The sequence below is a fragment of the Hibiscus syriacus genome, unplaced genomic scaffold (assembly GCF_006381635.1).
Source record: "Hibiscus syriacus cultivar Baekdansim isolate YM2019G1 unplaced genomic scaffold, ASM638163v2 tig00111372_pilon, whole genome shotgun sequence".
Classification (NCBI taxonomy): domain Eukaryota; kingdom Viridiplantae; phylum Streptophyta; class Magnoliopsida; order Malvales; family Malvaceae; genus Hibiscus; species Hibiscus syriacus.
Window position 1 is genome coordinate 150,060 of NW_024063072.1, and position 21,257 is coordinate 171,316.

Genomic DNA, 21,257 nt, shown 5'->3' on the forward strand with positions numbered 1-21,257 from the left:
TGATATAACGAACAAATCACGAATATAAGCACGAAAACACGCGACTTTCTTGATAGCAACCGATCTGTGATTGAAATAAGTTTGATATAGGATCACGTGTGGAAACTTTGTCCTATAACAATAACATGGCGCTGTGCTATTTCAATTTCTCTGGGGATGATGATCTGGCAGACACATATACTGCCTCACCATAACTCGTTTTCATTCCGACATTACAAAGTAACGTTGTCTAGTTTCTTGGAAGCAAGTTGTATTTTTGAGAACGCAAATAAAGCCAAAAAGGACGAGGATAATTTCAAGTTTTCAACTGAGGGAAGCCTTATTAAAAGCAATCCATGGCTTTGCATGTTAGTTGTTTTGAAGAAGAAAAAATAATTCCGTTGCCGGGACTTGAACCCGGGTCTCTCGGGTGAGAGCCGAGTATCCTAACCAACTAGACTACAACGGATTGCTTATTAAAGATATACTGATTTATTTTATTCAAAATATTTTTTTTTCTTTCTGCTCAGCTCCCTGCGAGCTTCCCTATCAGTTGCACCACCTTCCTAATCTATGCTTGACAATGTATACATATATATAAATTCAGATTACAACTTCATGAAACAAAAGAAAGTGAAGTTGTTCACATTCTTTTGTATTTTTTTCAGCAATTCATAGTGAAATATTCAAAATCTCCATGCTTGTAAGATAATATCATAGTGAAATATTCTTTACGTTTCTCTACCAAAGAAAATTGGGTTCAAGTTTGTAACAAATCGTGTTACATTTAGAAGCAGGGTAAAATTTCGAAAAGGAATTTGAAGGCATTACAAATGAAGATAAAGGCAACCGCTGAGATGAGTTTTTCTCCGCAGTTCAGAAGGCTTAACAAACATGAAATACGAGAAAATTGCACAGACAGTAATGGAGATGGAAAGGTCATTTCAGCAATATTGATTTGAATCGGATCGTTTGCAATCTGATTATAGTCAGAAGAGCTAACACTTGAACCCGAACTCACTTGACAGAGATCCTAACCCGACAACATGATCACTTTGCATAGATGACAAAGATCCATATGTTCAATATATATAAGATTCTTACACGGTAAAATACTTATCGGACATGAAAAAAGACGTTGAACATAATAAGAACATTATTAGAAGAAGCCAATATACAAAAGATAATAAGCTCAGTGTGCTTCTCACGGGATTACAGGAAATTCTAGCAAACACCATGCCTCAAATTATACAAAGATTTGATAATCACTCTACGAGTCAAGCTGAGCATACCAGATACCGGTGATCTTCACATCCTTTGGAGTCTTGGCACCCAAGTCGGTGTCCGATGGCTGAAGGCTCTCAAACACACCGATCACTTCACCGGTCTCGGGCTTGCTTTTCGTAACACTCAATGTAATTTTCCCTGATGAAGAAGCGACACTCTTGTTGTTCTCCTTGGCCAATTCTTCCTCATCTCCTCTCCCTCCAGCAGGCAAGGCGACGGCATTGTCGTAACCGGTGGAACCACCCCTGCCTTTTGGGTCCAAGAAAGATGAACCACGGTAGGACGGTACGAGGAAGTCTCCACTAAAGCTCTCGGGTTTACCTGATGCAACCAGTTGCTTGATGGTGAAAAGGAATGGCACACGCTCGCCACCAGGGAGCTGAACTGTGACAGCAGCGTAATCGATTCCATCTTTCTCCTCGAATTTGACAGTGCCGTCAGGGGACACTTCGAAAGGACCCTCGATTTCGTCGAGGGTGTAGGTTAAACGGGTCATGAGCTTGGTGTTTTGGAACTCTGGGGGAGCATTCTTGCTAACCCCCTCCGCTTTGACGGTGAAAGAAGTGGGTTCTAAGCAAAGTTTCTTGGCGTAATATTTGCCTGGTTTGAAGGCAAATGAGTCGACACCACCGTCGATGGTCGGGCACTGGTTAGCAGTTCCAGTTCCCTTTACTTCCATGTATGTTTTGCTTTGGATTTCATCATAGGTTAGCCTCTTTGGAACTCCTTCAGCGCTTGCTCCCTTCAAAAACACCAGAGGTGGTCATACTTAGAAAAGCTCCCATACAAAAGAATTAAGCTTTACTAACAAAACCAAGATGAAAAGAAAGCAAAAGGAGGAAGTATACCGAGACAACAAGAGCAGAAGTAGCAAGAGCAAAACCAGTAATCTTGGTAGCATCAACACACTTTTGAGCCAAGTCTTTAAAGTCACGTTTCAAACAGCAAGTCAGCCTAGCACCGACAGGCTCCAAACCAAAGGTCTTAGAAACGCTCGGAGAGGACCTGAACGGCGGCACTCCAGTCCTAGATGGCACACCAACCTTGGCCGGTTGCATCAGGGTTGCTGCTGCTTGTAGTGAGGCTGCCATGCTTCAGTTTTTACAAATTTTTTGTATTTTGTGTTGATAAAAACTTATATTTGTGGCTATTTTGATGTAAAACAAGGGGGATAGGATAAGGAGATCTCTTGGGTGGAGAAACTTATATTTTGTGGCAAGTAAGATAAGGGGATAGGATAAGGGATGATCCTATTGGTGGGGATGAATGAAGTCAGTAGTCACTCAAGTTTCAAAGATAGTGTGGGTCCTCAGCCAGATGATGTGGAGGAAGCGGGGTTCGTGGGCATTTGGGGCCACATGAATTTTGGTTGGTTGCCCTTGCTGCTTAATGTTATCTCATGGCTCAACTGATTAATTCTTAAAATAATAGCACTCAATTTAAAAGTATTTTCTATAGAAAAATATTTATTACAGACGTGATAAAGATTTTTTTTTTCTTTTGAGATGGTATAAAAAGTGCATTCCAATTCTTAAATTCATTCATTTGTGGATGTTTAAAGAATAAAGATATATATGGTTTAGGGTACAGGGATTTGTGAATTATTTTGATTCACGGAATGTAATATTATCGGTGGTACTAAAAGATTACCAGAGAATAAAATTAATGTGAATGTTGAATTTTGTGCTTGGTTGGTTTAACATGAATGTAAAATTACTGTGTTTGATTAAAGGAATAAAATATTATTGAAATATATATTTGACGAAATTGTCCTTATTATATATTTATTTTTTAACAAGTTAAAAAATATTTATATATTTTCTTTAAAAAATTTAAATTCATAAAATTTATATGATTTTTTTACAAAATTAAAAATATAAAAAGGTTTAATGAAAGGGTAAAATTTTATTTTAACCCCTGAACTTCATATAAAATTTTAATTATAGATTTTTTTTGTAAATCTAAAATAGTTTAAGGATAAATTTGTAATTTAACCTTCATAGAATTTTTATTATTCAATGACAGAAGAAGTATATTTTTTGAAAATTTTTAAGGGCATTTTAGTCTAAAACGACGGTAATCCAACAATACCTAAGGGAAGGAATGTAATAACATTCCCGGTAATATACCCAAAAAATCTACTCTTGATAATAAAACATTATCGGGTATGAGATTCTCGGCCAAACGGGAGAATGTAAGATTACTAGGGAATAAGATTATTTGGAATGTTGTATTTTGTGTTTGGTTCATTTAACAGGAATGTAAGATTACTGTGTTTGGTTAAAGGAATAAAAGATTATTGGAATGTATATTTGACCAAATTATCCTTATTATATATTTGTTTTTTAACAAGTTGAAAAATATTTATAAATATTTTTAAAAAAAATTAAATTCATAAAATTTTTATATATATATTTTACAAAATTGAAAATATAAAAAGGTTTAATGAAAGGGTAAAATTTTATTTTAACCCGTGAACTTCATATAAAATTTTAATTATAGATTTTTTTGTAAATCTAAAATAGTTTAAGGATAAATTTGTAATTTAACTTTCGTAGAATTTTTATTATTCGATGACAGAAGAAATATATTTTTGAGAGAAAAAAATTTAAGCGCATTTTAATCCAAAACGCCAGTAATCCAATAATACCTAAGGAAAGAGAGATAATGACATTCTCGGTAATATACCCAAAAAATCTACTATTGGTAATAAAACATTACCGGGAATGAGATTCCCGACCAACCAAACATGGGAATGTGGATTCCATTCCCATGAGAATCCCACATTCCTTAATCCAAACACCCTCAAGGTGTGTTTGGTTGGGGGAATGTGACCCATAGGAATGGAATCCACATTCCTTCGTTTGGTTGGTCGGGAATGTCATTCCCGGAAATCTTACATTATCAATAGTGGATTTTTTGGAGTATATTACCGGGAATGTCATTACCTCTCTTTCCTTAGGTATTGTTGGATTACTGGCGTTTTGGACTAAAATGCCCTTAAATTTTTTTTTTCTTTCAAAAATATCTTTATTCTGTCATTGAATAATGAAAATTCTACGAAGGTTAAATTATAAATTTATCCTTAAACTATTTTAGATTTACAAAAAAAAATTATAATTAAAATTTTATATGAAGTTCAGGGGTTAAAATAAAATTTTACTCTTTCATTAAACCTTTTTATATTTTTAATTTTTAAAAAAAATTATATAAATTTTATGAATTTAATTTTTTTTAAAGAAAATATATAAATATTTTCCAACTTGTTAAAAAAACAAATATATAATAAGGACAATTTGGTCAAATATACATTCGAATAATCTTTTATTCCTTTAACCAAACATGATAATCTTACATTCCTGCTAAACCAACCAAACACAAAATACAACATTCCCAGTAATCCTATTCCCTGGTAATCTTTTATTCCCACTGGCAATCTTACATTCCGTGAACCAAACGCACCCTTAGGGTTTAGGATTCTTACTTGAGTGATTATTACTAGGGATATGATTATTTATTTTAAGTCTTAGATTTCTTGTAAAATGAAATTATATTATGTGAAGATATAGTATAAATAAAATTATTGAAAAAAATATTTGTTATGAATATTTAATTATGTGGATGTCTATCTTTATTTATAAAATAAGATTTTAATGCATATTATCATTAAATCTCTAATATCCATTAGTATTAGAGTTGTATATCACATTTACTATTTATGGCTATAAATATAGAGGTACACAATTGAGATTGAGATAATAATATAGTTCTCTTTCTTTATTCTTGTATCTTCTTCTTTTTCTTCTTAGTGTTTGTTTCACTTATTTCATAGTAATATCATAGACAAGAAGTAAAAAATATAATAGCATGTAATTATGGTTCACAATTGAGAAATGTTAGAAGAGATGGAAACTGTTCCATTGTGGTACAAATTTCTATAGTGCCTACATTGTTTAGGTTCTTCTATCTCGAATGATCTAACGAGTCTCTACACAATAAAAGACTTGATAGAATTGTAGGTCAAATTTGAATCTCATTCCATTCTTTTTCCTCACCTATTCGGGGGAACTCATATATGTATATCTTGAACACTTACGGAAGTTGATATACAAGATCAACAGATCTTTTGTAGTCGATATTGACATTTGAACATGCGGTTATGATATTGGAGTATGAATACTTCATAGCTTGAAAGAAGCCACAATCACACCACCTTTCTTGTATATTCACTATAAAAGGGTTTGCTTCAATACCTTCAAGAAATTGTGATATCTTCATAACATGGAATAATATTTGAGGTCGTAACTTTCCTTTTTAGGTATACCATCTCCGTTGTGTTAGTATGATCTTTGTGAAAGCCTATCATGAATTGGATAAGAAATGAACTTTATATTGTGATGAATTCTTAATTTACAAATATTTGACTCAATGATACGAAGAATAATCTAATTTTGTTTATAAATACTCAAGATTAGAAGTATTTAGGGAAGGTATGATGATTATATTTGTTCAGTGGTTAAAGCAAAGGTATTTAAGATGAGCAGCAATGTTTGACCAATGCAGCCCCCGAGTCCAGAAAATGACTTTGTCACAATTAAACCATTTCTTTGGTTTATACAATATTACACTTAAAACCTTGCATGACGGGTTCTCATACACATACATATATATTCAAGGAAATATGCGATAATTTAGGTTAGGAAAGTGAATTTCTAAAATTTTAGAAAATTTTAAGGGACGATTATCCCTATTCACTTTTCTTCTTTCCATTCCTACGTGGATTTTATTTATTTCCGATCAAATTAAAAGGACTTTTCCATCTTTTCAACGACAATGTTTATAAGTTTGATGAATTAAACTAGAATTTTCCATCTTTTCACACCAACCATGCAAGGTGTATGGAAATTGATCATATCTTCTATCTCGCTATTAAGGATCCATTTAAAGCTTAAATATAAAATGACGTCCATCAAGCGACCTTAATGATAAAAGTGAATGCTATTCTCTCTAAATGTCTTGTGTTCAAATAGTCATGTCTTTATGATGCGTGTACATTTATTGTCAATTAAATAAAAAATTATTAACAAATATTATCTTATAATCACCTTAAACTACTAAAAACTTAATTTAAAAAAACTTGATTTGTCAAATTTTCATTTTCCAACTGCATAGAATCATCTTTTTCCTACTAAATACAAGGCATGAAATGACCCAACCACAGAGTTTGTAAGGGACTCTACCCTTCGATTTTAGGCATATGTCAATTTAAATATTTATTATTAGATGGAGGTCTACATATGGGTAGATGTATTCATTTGTACTAGAGCTCACACGTACTACAAAGCATTTCTGTTTCGCATGCGGTTCCTTGGGGCAAAGGAAAATTCCCCAAAACGTGCAACTTAGGGTATAACAACCATAAATATTATTGCTTAAGTCATTCATGACAACGTATAGCTTGTGGAAAGACTGTGGGGTTGCATTAGATTTTAACGGCGGGTGTATAAAAGTCGTACATGAGAATCTAATCAATCTATTAAGTAGCTTTAGTCATTAAAGAACATGTTGTTCTTTCTTGAGTTTTTAATTTAAACAGTTGCATCTATAAGATGTATGCATGTTGTTAATAATTAAGAAAAATTATGAACATATATCACCTTTATAATCACAAGACTATTGAAGAAAAAGAGAATGTCATACATGTTGATTTTTCCTAATCCAAATTTATTCTACAAATATCAAATTCACTACGTCAATTCCCTAATCATATGGTTTTCATATAAAATAAATAATTCATTACAAGTTCAATGAGATGACCTAGAAATGGATACATTTAACAAGCCATGAACCACTGTATCTACCTCATACACACATATATCTCCTTGTCTCAGCAGGTTGTCCCTTGCGAATTCAATCCAACCCCTCGTGAATTTAGCTTGCCGACTTCGCCGGTTGCTTGTTATCTTCACAGGCCACCATCTATCTTCAACCTTAAGTCTCACCATCTCGATATCCGGGTTCAAATATCAATCGACAATTGCAAATGGTATGCCATGCAAAACCAGTTTCCAGCATACTTCTATCATGGGATTATGGACGTAGAATAATGGACTGTAACATATAACTTAATCATGCTACCAAACGTTTTTCCTTGAGGTGTAATGGCAGCACAACTCTATTGAACAATGCAGACTGTGAGGTTGAGACCATTTCTATATCGGCTTTAGGACGCTGTGGAGTCGAGCATAAAGGTCCTGCACCAGAACCATTTCCCTGTATAAGTTAACTGAATATAATCCGTGTTCGATATTTACATTCGGAGTCCGAGTAACGTAGTTTAAAAAGCACACCTTTTGCATCTGCAATGGCCTGGAATATGTGTACTTTGAAGGAGATTTTAGTGTCATGATTTGTCATCTCTAGGACGCATACATCAACTTGTAAATTGTTGTCATCGACGAATGCCCTCCAACCATCACGGATTCTTCCTTTTGGATTTCTTATGTTGCTTCGTTGACAATACAAAGCCGGCCATGATTTCCCGTTCGAAAGACATATGTCTACATTGATTTTGGTGACGGAGCTCTCGAGATGTGTCCTGGAAAAAGGTTGCGGTATACACTGGCACAAAAACAAAATGCATAACAGTTAATTTAAAGGCTGGATACCCACACTCACCCAGCGTTTAAATGAAGAAAAACTAACCAATGAATGGTTCATATATGATGGTCGTAAGACAACAACAAAGTAAGGATTTTCAGAAGTGAAAGCCAGTGCTTTATGAAGAGCTGTTTCGTGGGCTATCAATGTGCTTCCAAAAGCTTTTTCACCCGCCTCCAGTGGCTGCTGCCATTGTCGATGAGTTGATGACGAGGCTCCGGTTTCACTTTTTTCAGCAGAGGTAACATCAGTAAAAGGTTGTAATCCATGAAAATATGACTTTTGCCTTCGAAAATGATAACTTTGAATGAAATTTCTTTACGATTGATTAACTCGAAGGCGCAGACAGCGCCGACTTGTATGTTTTTATCTCGTACGAAAGCACCCCATCCATTACAGAGTCTCACATATGCCCGTCTGTTGCTTCCAATTGTCGACATGGACTTGGCGGCCCAAGTTTTCCCATCAGAATCACAGAGAACAACATCGCCACTGTCCTTCAGATATAACCTGGAAAACTCTTTTGGTATTCCCTGCAGAAATGTAGCATTAAACACAATATAAACTTAGAAAAAATAACTCACACAGTAGCAACATTGAAATCTAGCATAGTTTTAGTAACTTACCACAGAACAGCTATGGTTGGTAATAGGACCTACATAACTCGGTTGCATGAAAGCCAAAAAGAATGGATTTATGGACTTGAAGGCACTGCGAACTCTTTGTAAAGCCATATATTTTTCATCAGATTTCGCCCTGCAAACCATACTCGATCGTGTTTCACTTGTTCCAGCTGAGGACCGTGCAGGCACAGGTTCAAACTTGGGAACATTTGGTCTCATCATCTTATGAGGCCGAGGACATTGCAGCCCTGGCTTCTCTCTCGAGCCATTAGAGATTCCATTTACGATGTTTACAAGCTCATCGTCTTCAGATTCTTCAACCTTCAATTCTTGTTTAACGTCTGGATATTTGATCTCCGTTGCAGTTCGATCAAATATGATGACATGAAAATGGCAACCCCCTTCATATCTGAAAACCAAGAAATGTCCAGGCTGCACCGAGTAGTGCTTTGCAAAGTTGGGCCAGCCATTTCGAAACCACATTTTGCCACCACATTTTACCAATTCTAATTCCCAGATTTTTCCATCTGGGACCTTAATGAACACAGGGTTTGAAAGAGAATTCCCATAATCTGTTGCAAATTTGGCAGGAATCCCCTCTTTAACCAAATGAACAAAACTGCAGACATTAACAACAATAAAATAAGACTCCAAATGGCAAAAACCCAGATTCTCATTGAAATTAGACAAAACAAATCTTTAAAAAAGAAAAACACAGAAACTTACAAGTTTGCCACTCCGAGTAGCGTCTTCAAGAACTACCTTAAAGAAATGGCGCCCATCAAGAGAAGCCATTGTTGAAGAAATTAACAGTGAGCAGAGCTTTGAAAAGTGAAGTCAAACAAGTTCCAAGCTATGGTCTTTTTCAAAAGCGGTCCAACAATCAATGAATTTCCATGTTTCGTTTGGTTCAAGAGAGAGATCAGTCCACCAAGTATCCCTATTTGCATGCATTACACATCTTACCTCTGTCAGTAATTCACCCAAATGTCCAAATGGCATGGTCTCCATTGAAAATAAAGTTTTTTTTAAACCATTTTGGCACAGAAGGAAGTGATTGCAAAGATTGAAATTTGATTTCAAATACTTATCAGATAAGGATCATATATTGCGGTTGGATTAACTACTATCAATTTAAATTCAAAACCATATCATGTAATCTTTACCTATGATTTGAGTTAAATGATGGGATTTTGTCAATGGGTTTCTTATTCTGATTTGGTTGTATTTATAGATTTGGAATCTGCTTTTTACAGAACAGGTTCAACGTTGGCCATATGCAGCCATTTGTTTATTAGAAGTTTAAGTGATAATTTTAGTGGCAAGATATGATCTTTTTTCCCTTCTCCACTATAAATATTTACATGTTCGTAGCATCAAATTTGAATTAAGAAAACCCACTAAAGCATTCGTCTTTCTTCATTTTTTCTTCCAGAAAATGGCAAACAGAACACAATGGATATGGCCCGATCTTTGATAATTACTTGTTAGAAAAGGAAATCTATCAGGGTCTTGAATTGGTTTGCGTTTAAATTCTGATCAATTTATCCAATTTCCTGGTGGGGCTTTGCATCATACATCAATCAGTAAAGGACGCCATCCATCGATTCGAGTCTTAAGATTCGGATTACAACATCTGCAATCCTTTCCCTGTAATTAGCAGATCGATTCAAGTCTTAAGACTCGGATTAAGACATCTGCAATCCTTTACCTGTAATTAGCAGCACGAAAAAATTGTGTTTTACTCACCAGCACCTGCACCGGAGATTTCCCAACACTTCCATGCACTGGAATTTGACACCAAAACATAACATGGACAAAGTCTAGAGGAAAAACACTCAAGTTTGTCATTCTACAATAAATTCACAAATCAGAATTGAACTGCAGATGATAAACTTAGCGTTTTCTTTCTACAGGGAGGAAAATTGAAATGAATATCAACCTAGAGCAAATTCTAAGCTATGTTACTCCAGCTCTTCATTTTCCTTCAAATGCAATTATCCGATACATATATCGACCTAGGTATAGGGAATAGGGATACGAGTCATCAAGAACCTACCAAATATATAAAAAAACGTAGAAAAAAATTGAACATAGATTCTAAGTGGTAATAGTTCTGTCCTTGTACACTGCTTTGAGGTCACAGTAACAATCCAAAATGGTACATATTTCTGAAACTAACTGTACGAAAGCAAGCCCAAATGAGAGAAAATTTCAAGCAACAATAAACATGAGTTGACATATTCACCTTCTTGGATCCGAGAGTCTTGCGGATGAGCAGGGAATGCATATATGAGTACCTCCAAATCCTCTCCTGGGACTTCCAAATCTTCTGGTCAGACTCCCGAATTATTTAGCAAATGATTTTGAATTGCTAAATTCTGAAGTTATGCCTCAGATTCTTCTTCTGCAACCGTTGGAAGTGTACCCTCCCTGATGAATGCCGGGTTAAGGAACTTTGCCACAAAGGCCCACAACTTATAGACATCCTCAAAATTAGTAAGGAAGCTGAGTGATGCTGTAACGACTTCAACTCTAACGAACCCACTTTTCCTGTTATGTCGACCATTTTCCATCGGTTTGCACAGCGTTGTATCCTCAAGGTTTGAAACCACTCGTCGTGGGCTATCTAATATTCGTATGTGACTGAGGATACCTATACCAAGAAAGATACCTTCTCTTTCAGCCAACTTCTGTACAATCTCTGGATTAATGAGCCCCCGGTTTGATCCCTCAAATTGAAAGCCACTGCTGCACCCCTTTCATACTTAATTTTTGGGCCATAAATGTGAACAAGATTTGCCCTTCCATCTCCATCTGAATTAGGTAATTTGAGCTGCAGTAACGAAGTTACAAGCCAATTAATCAAAAATCGTAATCTAAGAGTGGTTTTATTGAGCCCTAACATGTTAATGTGATCAAGATGCCGACAAGATATCTCGGGCTCCCTCCTGTCCCAATCTTGTCCATCACCATGTTCTCCATCACTGGTGTATTCTTCATTATCAAGGCTGGTCCCAGATGCTTCTCCTGGCTCCAAAGTACAGCTCGTGTTCCCTTTACGACTATCCTCTATGCTAAAGGAGACCCTTCTTCCCCTACTAGGATGTTCATCTTCTAACCCAAAAAATCTACCACCATTATACTTATTTCCTTCCCTCCTCCCCAGTAACCTAAATTCACCTTCTGTTTCTCTTCTAATGGCACTGTCTTTAATCTCCGAGGTAATTTCTGATGTTGAGCCATTTGCTAAGCCATTATTCTGAAAGAAAGAAGAATGAGATACAGACTCCACAGTCAGTGATTTGCTGGTATCCTGTTCTTCCTGGATTTCCAGAAGATGTGAACGATCTGAAGCCTTCTTATGAGTTCCTGCAAATTGTGCTTCACTTGGGATCTCCTTCAAACGGTCCAGTTCCTGTGAAACTGATTGAATGGCAGCATCAAATGATAACACATGCTGATCATCACGCCCCAGGTTAAGATCTTTATCATCATATATCGGGCTGCTATATATTGTTGATATTGGCTTCGGAGAGAGCTGCTTGTGGTTCTTCCTGCCACTAAACCAAAACGGTGGCAAAGGGGAGGATATTTTCTGTTTATTCAAATGACCTGCACTGTCAGACCCCAACGGACTCTGACCTAAGTCAATCCAGAATGAGTTGTCCAATGACTCATCTTCACTGAAGATGGGGCTTTTCATCACTTCTCCAATAGAAATACTCTCGCTCTCTTCAAATATGGTGCTTGTACCATCTCTGTCAGTACTATTATCTTGATCCATTTCTGTCTCAAATACATCCCGAACTTGAGCAGATGTGAACGCACCAGAAAAGGCAGGCAGCTGCATTCCTGGACGGTTTTCTGAGGGCTTATCATCATTCGCACCAACTTCATTTTCCTCGATTCCACCCAACCCATCAAGATCATCTACAGAATCACTCAGATAGAGAGGGTACTCAGGGGCAATCTTCACCATTCCAGAACCAGTCGACCCAGACTGGTTCTGAAGGCTTCCCATAACTGATTTTTTTATAAGAAGGCATCCAAATCCAGTTGGATCATATCCAAACACTCTGTAGAATGATGTAATAATGAAATCCGGACGAAACAACGACAGGCCGAGTGAATCCATGTCTTTGGGACCCAATGAACCAGCATCTAGCAACACATGCCAATTGTTCTGCTGAGCCAATGCCATCCACTGGTAAGTATACTTAGCCCCCGTCACCCTAGACTGCACCGGAAAAACGAAAAGACCAGTAGCACAATCCTTCTTCCTCCTCTTTTTATTAGAAATCCGCTTTCTCAAATCAGTGGAACAAAGTTTAAGTGTCGGCCATTTAAACCAAGAACTGTAAACTTTTGCACCCTTTTCCCTGGCACTCTGAACCATCCAATTTACAGATTGACTCTCGTAATCAAACATTGTCAACAATTTCTTATTCGTTTGAAACGGATAGGAATCGGCCAGCAACTTAAACGCAGACCCCCTACTCACAGTAAACACAAGGCCATATTCATGTTCAGGAATGTTCAAGTGATCCATTATCCTACTCTTTATATCGTACTCCACAGTGCCTTCCTCAGCACCACCATAAAGTGCATGATTACTCAAATTTGCAGTGATCTCAGACAAACTAAACGTTGAGGATTCCCAGTAATGCAAAGTTTGAACATAAGAGAAAAGCCCGAATCCGCAATAATCAAGGCATACCTTGGGTGACAAATGTGAGTACTCATTTGACCTCAATTGATCAATCTTCTCTGATGACTGGTACTTTGGGTACATTGTGAGGAACTTACTGAATGCCTCATGGACATCAGGGATGGCATCTTCACTCTCGTATGTGCGCTCGGCAGCGAGGGCGGTAGCTCGCAAGAATTCGCGCTGCACATTGAGTCTTGCGAGGGATCTCGATCGGCCCAAGCTCTCATCTTGATTGGCTAGTGAATCGGGTTCGATGTCCTGGGACTTGAACAAAGACCCTTCTTCAGAAGCCTCTTCGAGAGCTTCCCTGAGCTTGGTTTCATGGAGTTTCCGGAGAATTGAAGGGTTCTTCTTGGTTTCAGCAGCTGATTCAGACCCGTCATCCCTTCTCTTTCCCTTCTTGTCTAAGATCAGAGAAGCACAGTGAGCTATGGGTTTCCACAGTGAAAAATGCATCAAAGCTGCAAAGTTGAGACAAAACCCAGGAAGCAAAACAGGCTCGAGATTCAGCACGCAAAAAAAGGGTTTTTATTTTTCAACACGTCAGACAAAAAAGAACCCAAATCTTTTTTTTTCAATTTTCGAACTTTAAGGCTCAGAGGAAAAGGGAGTTGTATTCAGGTCAAAGAAAGCCCTAAATTCGACTAAAAGGGATTCAATCGAGAGAGTGACAACAACAACAACAACCCATAGCTCAGACTCCAATCCGAGAGTCATTTCAAAACCACAAAAAGGAAACTAATTCAGGGGCAAAAAACCACAGAGAAGAAGCCATTTTTGCAAGTCAAAAGCCAATTTTTTAAAGAAGATTACAAGAAGAAAGACAAAAGCTAACCAGTCAAAGGCTAAACACTTGAGAAAAACAAGAACCACGAGGTTTAACAGTTACAAATTTCAACCCAAAATCCATAGCTTTTCATTAAACAACAGGAAACAGTTGGGTTTTCTCTATGTTTCTCTCTCTTAATTGCAACATAAACCAAATCTAACTCCTTTACATCAAATGCACAATCAATAGAATTTATAATTCGATATTTCTCTTTCATTGACTCTCCAAGAGGTCCCTCTTAACAAACAGTAAGAACCGGAGATTGATTTCATAAATCAAATTAAAGAGTGCTTCTTACTGTGTACATATTTAATTTATATCTAATTTCTTTAATTAAACAATCTAATTTCATGCTTATTTTTCGTAAAAAAGATGAAGCTTTTTGCTTGCATTGTCTATGCTAAAAGTCAAACAATCAGCTGGCTTGTAAAAGCTGTTTTCTGTAGAGCTAGGCAACAAATTTATCTAACTTCTCCAATACCTCTTTCACTTATAAATTGAATTAAAAGTTTATTATTATTGGTAATATAAAGAATTAATATCTTATTTTTCATTATATTCAATTTAATAATCATTGTTGATAAATTTATTTTGTAGTACTATTATTTCTTACAATCATCTTAATACAATTTTGTTTTTATTTAAGCTTAAAATTTAAAAGGATTAAATTTGTAATTTTACCATTTTAGGAGATGAAGACTCCTAAGACTGTCTACCCCTCCTTAGCTTTAACCTGTTAAATCATATTCAACTAAACAAGTAAAAAAATAGTCTTTAAGGATTAATTAGTATATTATTTACATAAAAGATTTTTTTTATTTAACATAAAAAATATTTTTATTTAGTTTTTTTAATGAACAAAATGAATTTATTGTATTGATGGATTTTTAAAATAAATTAAAAACCCCTTTTAAAAAACACAAAAAAAGAAGCAAAATCACTACAATTTTACCAAGATTTATGAACCTCATGCACGTAGCATTTAATGAATGTATGCAATTATGAAACCCTTATTAAATATGTTAGTTGTTGCGGGGCTAAAAAGATTTCACATGCAAAATTTGTAAAAGAAAAAAAAAGTAATAATAAATAGGGTAAAGTAAATAAATGGTACCTCAACTATAAAATATTGCTCTATTAAGTCCTTCGACTATTAAAAATTAAAAAATGGTCCCTTGACTATTTGAGTCCTCTAACTATGAAGAGTTATAAATGGCCACTCAACTATTCATATATTTCAAACTCGTCATTTTCTATTAAAAATTTGATGGTTGTCTGAGTTGGGTTTTAACTTGTTGACTGATATATGATAAAATTTGATCTCAGAATCTCAAACGACTATACAATTCAGTTGGCTCTGGGATCAGATTTTATCATATCCCCGTGAGCAGGTTAACATCAAACTCAGACAACCGTCAATTTTTTAACAAAAAAATGACGAGTTTGGAATATATGAATAATTGGTGGCCATTTTATAACTTTAATAGTTAATGGAATTAACAAAACACATCCTATAATCGATGTACTATTTTATAATTTTTAATAGTTGAAGGATTCAACAAAATAACACTATAGTCGATGGGTCATTTATGCACTTTATCCCAATAAATAAATGTGAGTACTATATTTATGGATGGGAATAAATTGGTTCATTGGTTGTCAGAGCGATCCATCACTTATAATGGAGAGTCACTGTCAATAAAGAACGATAGTTGAATGATGTTTTTATATTTGAGAGAACTGAACATGGGAGATGAAGAAGACGATATAGAGATCATGAGGATTTCATTCCTCTTTCAATTTTGGTTGGATATTTATAGTAGTCTTTCGAGTGTGTTAATCGTACGATCATCATGACTATTTATAGGTCAACAGGCTAGGTAAATATGGTAGTTAGACATTGAATTTTGTTCTAACGAATCATATGAATTTGTTAGAAATATTGTTTATGCGTTGTAGTCCACTATAAACATATGTTCAGAAACTATAGATTAGTCGAAGACCCTAATAGACAGATAGTTGACAATTGTAATGAGTCTGATCAAAGGAAGGATTGGAAATTTTTAGAGGTCATCTCCAGAGATATTTTAATAGGAACTAACCGCGGTGGACCAATCATGGAGATCAGATTTGAGTCACCTAAACCATATTTTGAAACAACTCCAAAAAAAAAAAACATAGCAGCCCAGCCTTAATTTTATTGTTTTATATTATAAAACAAATATGTTGTAGGAGTACTATTCATTCTAAACAAAAAATTTCACCAACCAAAATTAAATGTTCTCATGTCTCTTTATGTAAAGACAATATTAGAAAATCTAATCATATAATTTAAAAAATAAAAAATAAAAAATAATATTATTCTCATTAGTAAAAAATTATTAGCATAAGCATAAAACATTTTATTACGTTTATATTTGTGTTGACGTGATAGAGCTAATTTAATGATAATGCCTTGTGAAAAAGCCAATATATATATATATATATAATGATATATAGCATATGGGCCATTGTCTTTGGATTCCTTACGGTCAATGCACAAAACCCAATAAATGCCCGAAAGTAAAGGGCCAATTGGAGGTTACTTTACTTATCCCCTAAATTTTGGAATTAGCAAAAATCAAAATTGTCTAATATTCCTAAAAAGTCAAAAAAAAAAAATGGTATGAAATTGACATTTTTAAAAAATAAAGAAAAAACTTACCACATTGTTTGTTATCAGTGTAATAGTAAATAATTTAAATTTTAATTCGCATTAAATATCAAAGATAACTAAAATATATTCAAAACGTATGATTTTTTTTAAAAATAATTTGATAATCAAAATAAAATTAAAAAAATAGATGAGTAACTAAATGAATTGTTATTGTTCCTCGAGGTTTTGGGTTCGAACACTATGACTATTAGGGGTATGAGTGTTCAATGTCACATGGTTAAAAATTATCTTTGAACAAATATTATATTGTAATTATTTTAGATTATTAATAATAAAAATATGAAAATTTCCTTTTAAATTGAATCATAGGCCCAAAATCCAGCCCATGCAAGAACCTATTTTTCTATCTTAAACCCAATGTTCACTTCCACCAAAAAACTGCCATTTGAATGACCCACTTTTCATGGCTGCAAGAATCTAATTAAAGATATTTAAATAAAATAAAATAAATATTAAATAGGAATATATACCTTTTTTTTAAGATTATGTCTTAAATAAATGTGTATTTAGATTAAAACCTTTAATCCTTTAAATATTATTCCTTAGCAACGTAGAATATAGAGAAAAACGTCAAAAGTCGTCACAATACAGTTGGACACTTGAACTAAGTCCGACAAATAGTTTAAAGTATACTTCATTGGCCTTCTAAGTATAATTGGAAAGTCCTACAGTCGAGGTCACATGTCAAGCTCTGTAATATGTCTGATCATCAGAGTAACACGACGGTTATAGATTGTTCATTAAGTTCGACATGTAACCTAAAGTATATTTGATGTTTCATTGGCCTAGGGCAGGTTCAGTCAAATGTCTTAATCGGAGATGATGATCTTGGGTTGTTGGTATAACAGTAAGTATGTGAATTTGTTCTCGGACTCTGTACATTATTGCCAACGACACTGCAGGGAAATGAAATGAATTAAATAAGGTGTTTGAGAGCGACACTTCTTCAGGTTGTGCCGGAGAGACATAGATGACCACTGAGGCCTGTTCCTGCCACTGCCTAAGACCAAATCAAAACCCCACATTCGCCGACCGCACCTGTTCAGTTGTCCTTTGCTCAGTGCCACCCCGCTGTTCATATGCCGCTCGATAATGCTTGAATGTACTGTTTGAGGCAGTTGTCCATTGCTCACTGCCGTTGTTCCCGGTATAGTATTAAATTACGATCACAATACAATATAACAACTCATTATAATGTTTTCCAAGATCAATATAATATCGTAGTTTACATGTTGAAAAATAAACAAGTGGCCAAGCCACTTTCGGTGGCAGCCACCAATTTTGTCAAAAAAGGTTGGCTATTTGTTGAAAATCAACAATGGTAAAATCTCAATTTTAGTCATTGTAATTTAGGGTATTTACAAATTAGTCCTTAAGCTTCAACTATAAATACCCTAGCTCATTTAGCTTCAAAACCATCCCAAAGCATTCTAGCTTTCTTCCAATACTAGAGAGAATTTAGAGAGTTTCTTGAGAGTTGTTTTCTTCTTTTTATCTAGAGAGAATTATTATTGTTTTCTCCTTGGTAGATCGAGAGAGGTTGTAATTCCTATTTTCTCATAGTTAAATTCTTCTACCGTTGCCCGTGGTTTTTACCCTAAATTTTTAGGGGGTTTCCACGTAAATTTTGTATCTCTTTATCTTCATTTTTATTTTCTCAAATTATCAGTTGCGATTTTGCTCTATCCGATAGCCGTCTTCCGCAACAATTGGTATCCGAGCTAGATTAGAGTGTGTAATATCTGTTTATTGTCTTTGTGGTTGCCACCAAAAGGTGGATCCTCCAACATAAGAAAGTAAGAAGTTATTACTCATTCTTTGAAGGTTCCAGAGAACTATTCACGATAGTGAAATAGTGGGAGCTATCCGTAAACGAAGCAATGGCAACGAAATTTGATATTGAAAAGTTCAATGGGAGAAATTTCTCATTGTGGAAATTGAAGATGAAGGCCATCCTAAGGAAAGACGGGTGTCTAGCGGCTATCAATGAAAGGCCGGTGGATTTCGCAGATGACATCAAATGGAACGAGATGGACGAGAATGCTATGGCAAACTTTCATCTAGCATTAGCAGATGAAGTATTGTCAAGCATCGAGGAGAAGAAGACAGCTAAGGAGATATGGGATCATCTCATCAAATTGTACGAGGCCACATCGCTGCACAATAAAATTTTCCTTAAGAGGAAATTGTACACTCTCCGTATGCCAGAATCTACTTCAGTGACGGAGCACTTAAATACACTGAACACCTTATTTTCTCAGCTTACATCCTTAAGCTGTAAAATAAGAGAACAAGAACGTGTTGAACTTCTACTTCAAAGTCTATCGGATTCGTACGATCAACTCATCATCAACTTGACAAACAGTAATGTCACCAGTCTAGTCTTCGATGACGTTGCAGCTGCTGTTCTACAAGAAGAAAATCGGTGCAAGAACAAGGAAGACAGACAAGTAAATCTGCAACAAGAGAAGCGTTGACAATGATGAGAGGGAGATCAACAGAACGTGGCCAAAGCAGCAGTCATAAACATGGTAGATCGAAGTCGAGGAGCAAGAAGAATTTAAAGTGCTACCACTGTGGAAAGAAGGGTCACTTGAAGAAGGATTGTTGGAGTTTAAATAAAAACTCCAATCCACAAGGCAATACCGCAAACACTTCAGATGATGGAGATGCTCTATGCTGTGAAGCGTCAACCACCGTGGAAGGCATAAAAGATTTGCAGATATATGGCTCATTGATTCGGGAGCGACATATCACATGACCTCAAGAAGAGAATGGTTCCATCATTATGAACCTGTCTCAGGAGGATCTGTGTATAGTTGCAATGATCATGTCTTAGAGATCGTTGGTGTGGGAACCATCAAATTGAAGATGTATGATGTAACAATTAAAGTTGTTCGAGATGTGCGGCACGTGAAAGGTCTGAAGAAAAATTTATTATCCTACGGATTGTTGGATAATAATGCTAGCAAGATTGAAACACGGAAAGGAATCATGAAGGTGTTCCGTGGAGCGCTTGTGGTGCTGAAAGGTAAAAAGATAGCTGCAAACTTGTACATGCTGAAGGGAGAGACATTGCTAGAAGCAGAAGCCTCTGTTGCCTCATGTAGTTCAGATTCTGCAATGCTATGGCATAAGAAACTTGGACACATGTCAGAACAAGGAATGAAAGTCCTTGTGGAGCAAAAGCTACTTCCAGGCTTAACAAATGTATCACTTCCTTTGTGTGAGCATTGTATAACAAGTAAGCAGCACCGGTTGAAATTCAACACATCAAATTCTAGAGGCAAAAGTGTTCTAGAATTGGTTCACTCTGACGTATGGCAAGCACCAGTAACGTCCCTAGGTGGAGCAAAATACTTTGTCTCATTTATTGATGACTACTCCCGGAGATGTTGGGTGCACCCTATTAAGAAGAAGTCAGACGTGTTTTCAACTTTCAAAAACTTCAAAGCGCGGGTGGAACTTGATTATGAAAATAAGATCAAGTGTTTCAGAACAGATAATGGAGGAGAATACACAAGCGAAGAATTTGATGACTTTTGCAGGAAAGAATGCATCAAAAGACAGTTCACAGTGGCGAACACTCCTCAACAAAATGGAGTGGTAGAGCGGATGAACAGAACCTTGTTAGAAAGAACAAGAGCAATATTGAGGGGCGCAGGCCTAGAAAAATCATTCTGGGCAGAAACAGTCAATACCGCCTGTTATTTGGTGAATCGAGCTCCATCAACTGCAATAGAGCTGAAGACACCAATAGAGATGTGGACTGGTAAACCAGTTGATTATTCAAACCTCTATGTATTTGGAAGTATTGTGTACGTGATGTACAACGCCCAAGAAATTTCAAAACTGGATCCAAAATCTAGAAAATGCAAATTCTTGGGGTATGTTCATGGAGTAAAGGGGTATCGCTTGTGGGATCCCACTGCCCGCAAAGTGATCATTAGCAGGGATGTTATCTTTGTGGAAGATAAGCTACAAAGAAAAGAAGACAATGACAGCGCTAAAAAGTCAGAGACTACACATATACATGTAGAAAAGGAGTTTGAACAAGGAGATTCTTCTGAAGCAGAACCAGCACATGATGAACAAGAACCAGAGAGTTCTGAAGCTCCAACAACTCGTCAATCAGATCGTGTGAGAAGACGTCCCAATTGACACTCAGATTATGTTATAGAAGGAAATGTTGCATACTATCTTTTAACAGAGAACGGTGAGCCATCAACATATCAGGAGGCAATAAACAGCTCAGATGCTTAACTGTGGATGATGGCGATGCAAGAAGAAATCGAAGCCATTCATAAAAATAATACATAGGACCTTGTGCCACTACCACAAGGAAGGAAGCCAATTGGTAACAAATGGGTTTTCAAAATCAAGCGAAATGGTGACGATCAAGTGGAGAGGTATCGTGCAAGACTAGTGGTCAAAGGATATGCTCAGAAA

The 21,257-nt window shown here is 35.8% G+C and overlaps 2 protein-coding genes, 1 non-coding gene and 1 pseudogene across 3 annotated transcripts; all 4 read right to left on the minus strand.

Annotated features, from left to right (window-relative positions):
- Nucleotides 1-375: 375 nt before the first annotated feature.
- On the minus strand, nucleotides 376-448 carry TRNAE-CUC. The gene has a single exon. It is a non-coding gene; the product is annotated as a tRNA-Glu (tRNA).
- Nucleotides 449-1,113: 665 nt separating this feature from the next.
- On the minus strand, nucleotides 1,114-2,435 carry LOC120159644 (oxygen-evolving enhancer protein 1, chloroplastic-like). Its single transcript, XM_039170212.1, has 2 exons — nucleotides 2,115-2,435; nucleotides 1,114-2,008 (listed from the first exon to the last, which is right to left on the minus strand). Exons 1-2 carry the CDS (start codon nucleotides 2,355-2,357, stop codon nucleotides 1,250-1,252), a joined length of 1,002 nt encoding a protein of 333 aa, XP_039026143.1. The 5' UTR covers nucleotides 2,358-2,435; the 3' UTR covers nucleotides 1,114-1,249.
- Nucleotides 2,436-7,624: 5,189 nt separating this feature from the next.
- LOC120159677 (B3 domain-containing transcription factor VRN1-like) lies at nucleotides 7,625-9,412 on the minus strand. The gene is made up of 4 exons (XM_039170243.1): nucleotides 9,276-9,412; nucleotides 8,553-9,146; nucleotides 7,972-8,459; nucleotides 7,625-7,887 (listed from the first exon to the last, which is right to left on the minus strand). Exons 1-3 carry the CDS (start codon nucleotides 9,342-9,344, stop codon nucleotides 8,070-8,072), a joined length of 1,053 nt encoding a protein of 350 aa, XP_039026174.1. The 5' UTR covers nucleotides 9,345-9,412; the 3' UTR covers nucleotides 7,625-7,887; nucleotides 7,972-8,069.
- A 1,207-nt stretch (nucleotides 9,413-10,619) lies between these two features.
- On the minus strand, nucleotides 10,620-14,149 carry LOC120159721 (annotated as a pseudogene).
- Nucleotides 14,150-21,257: the final 7,108 nt, after the last annotated feature.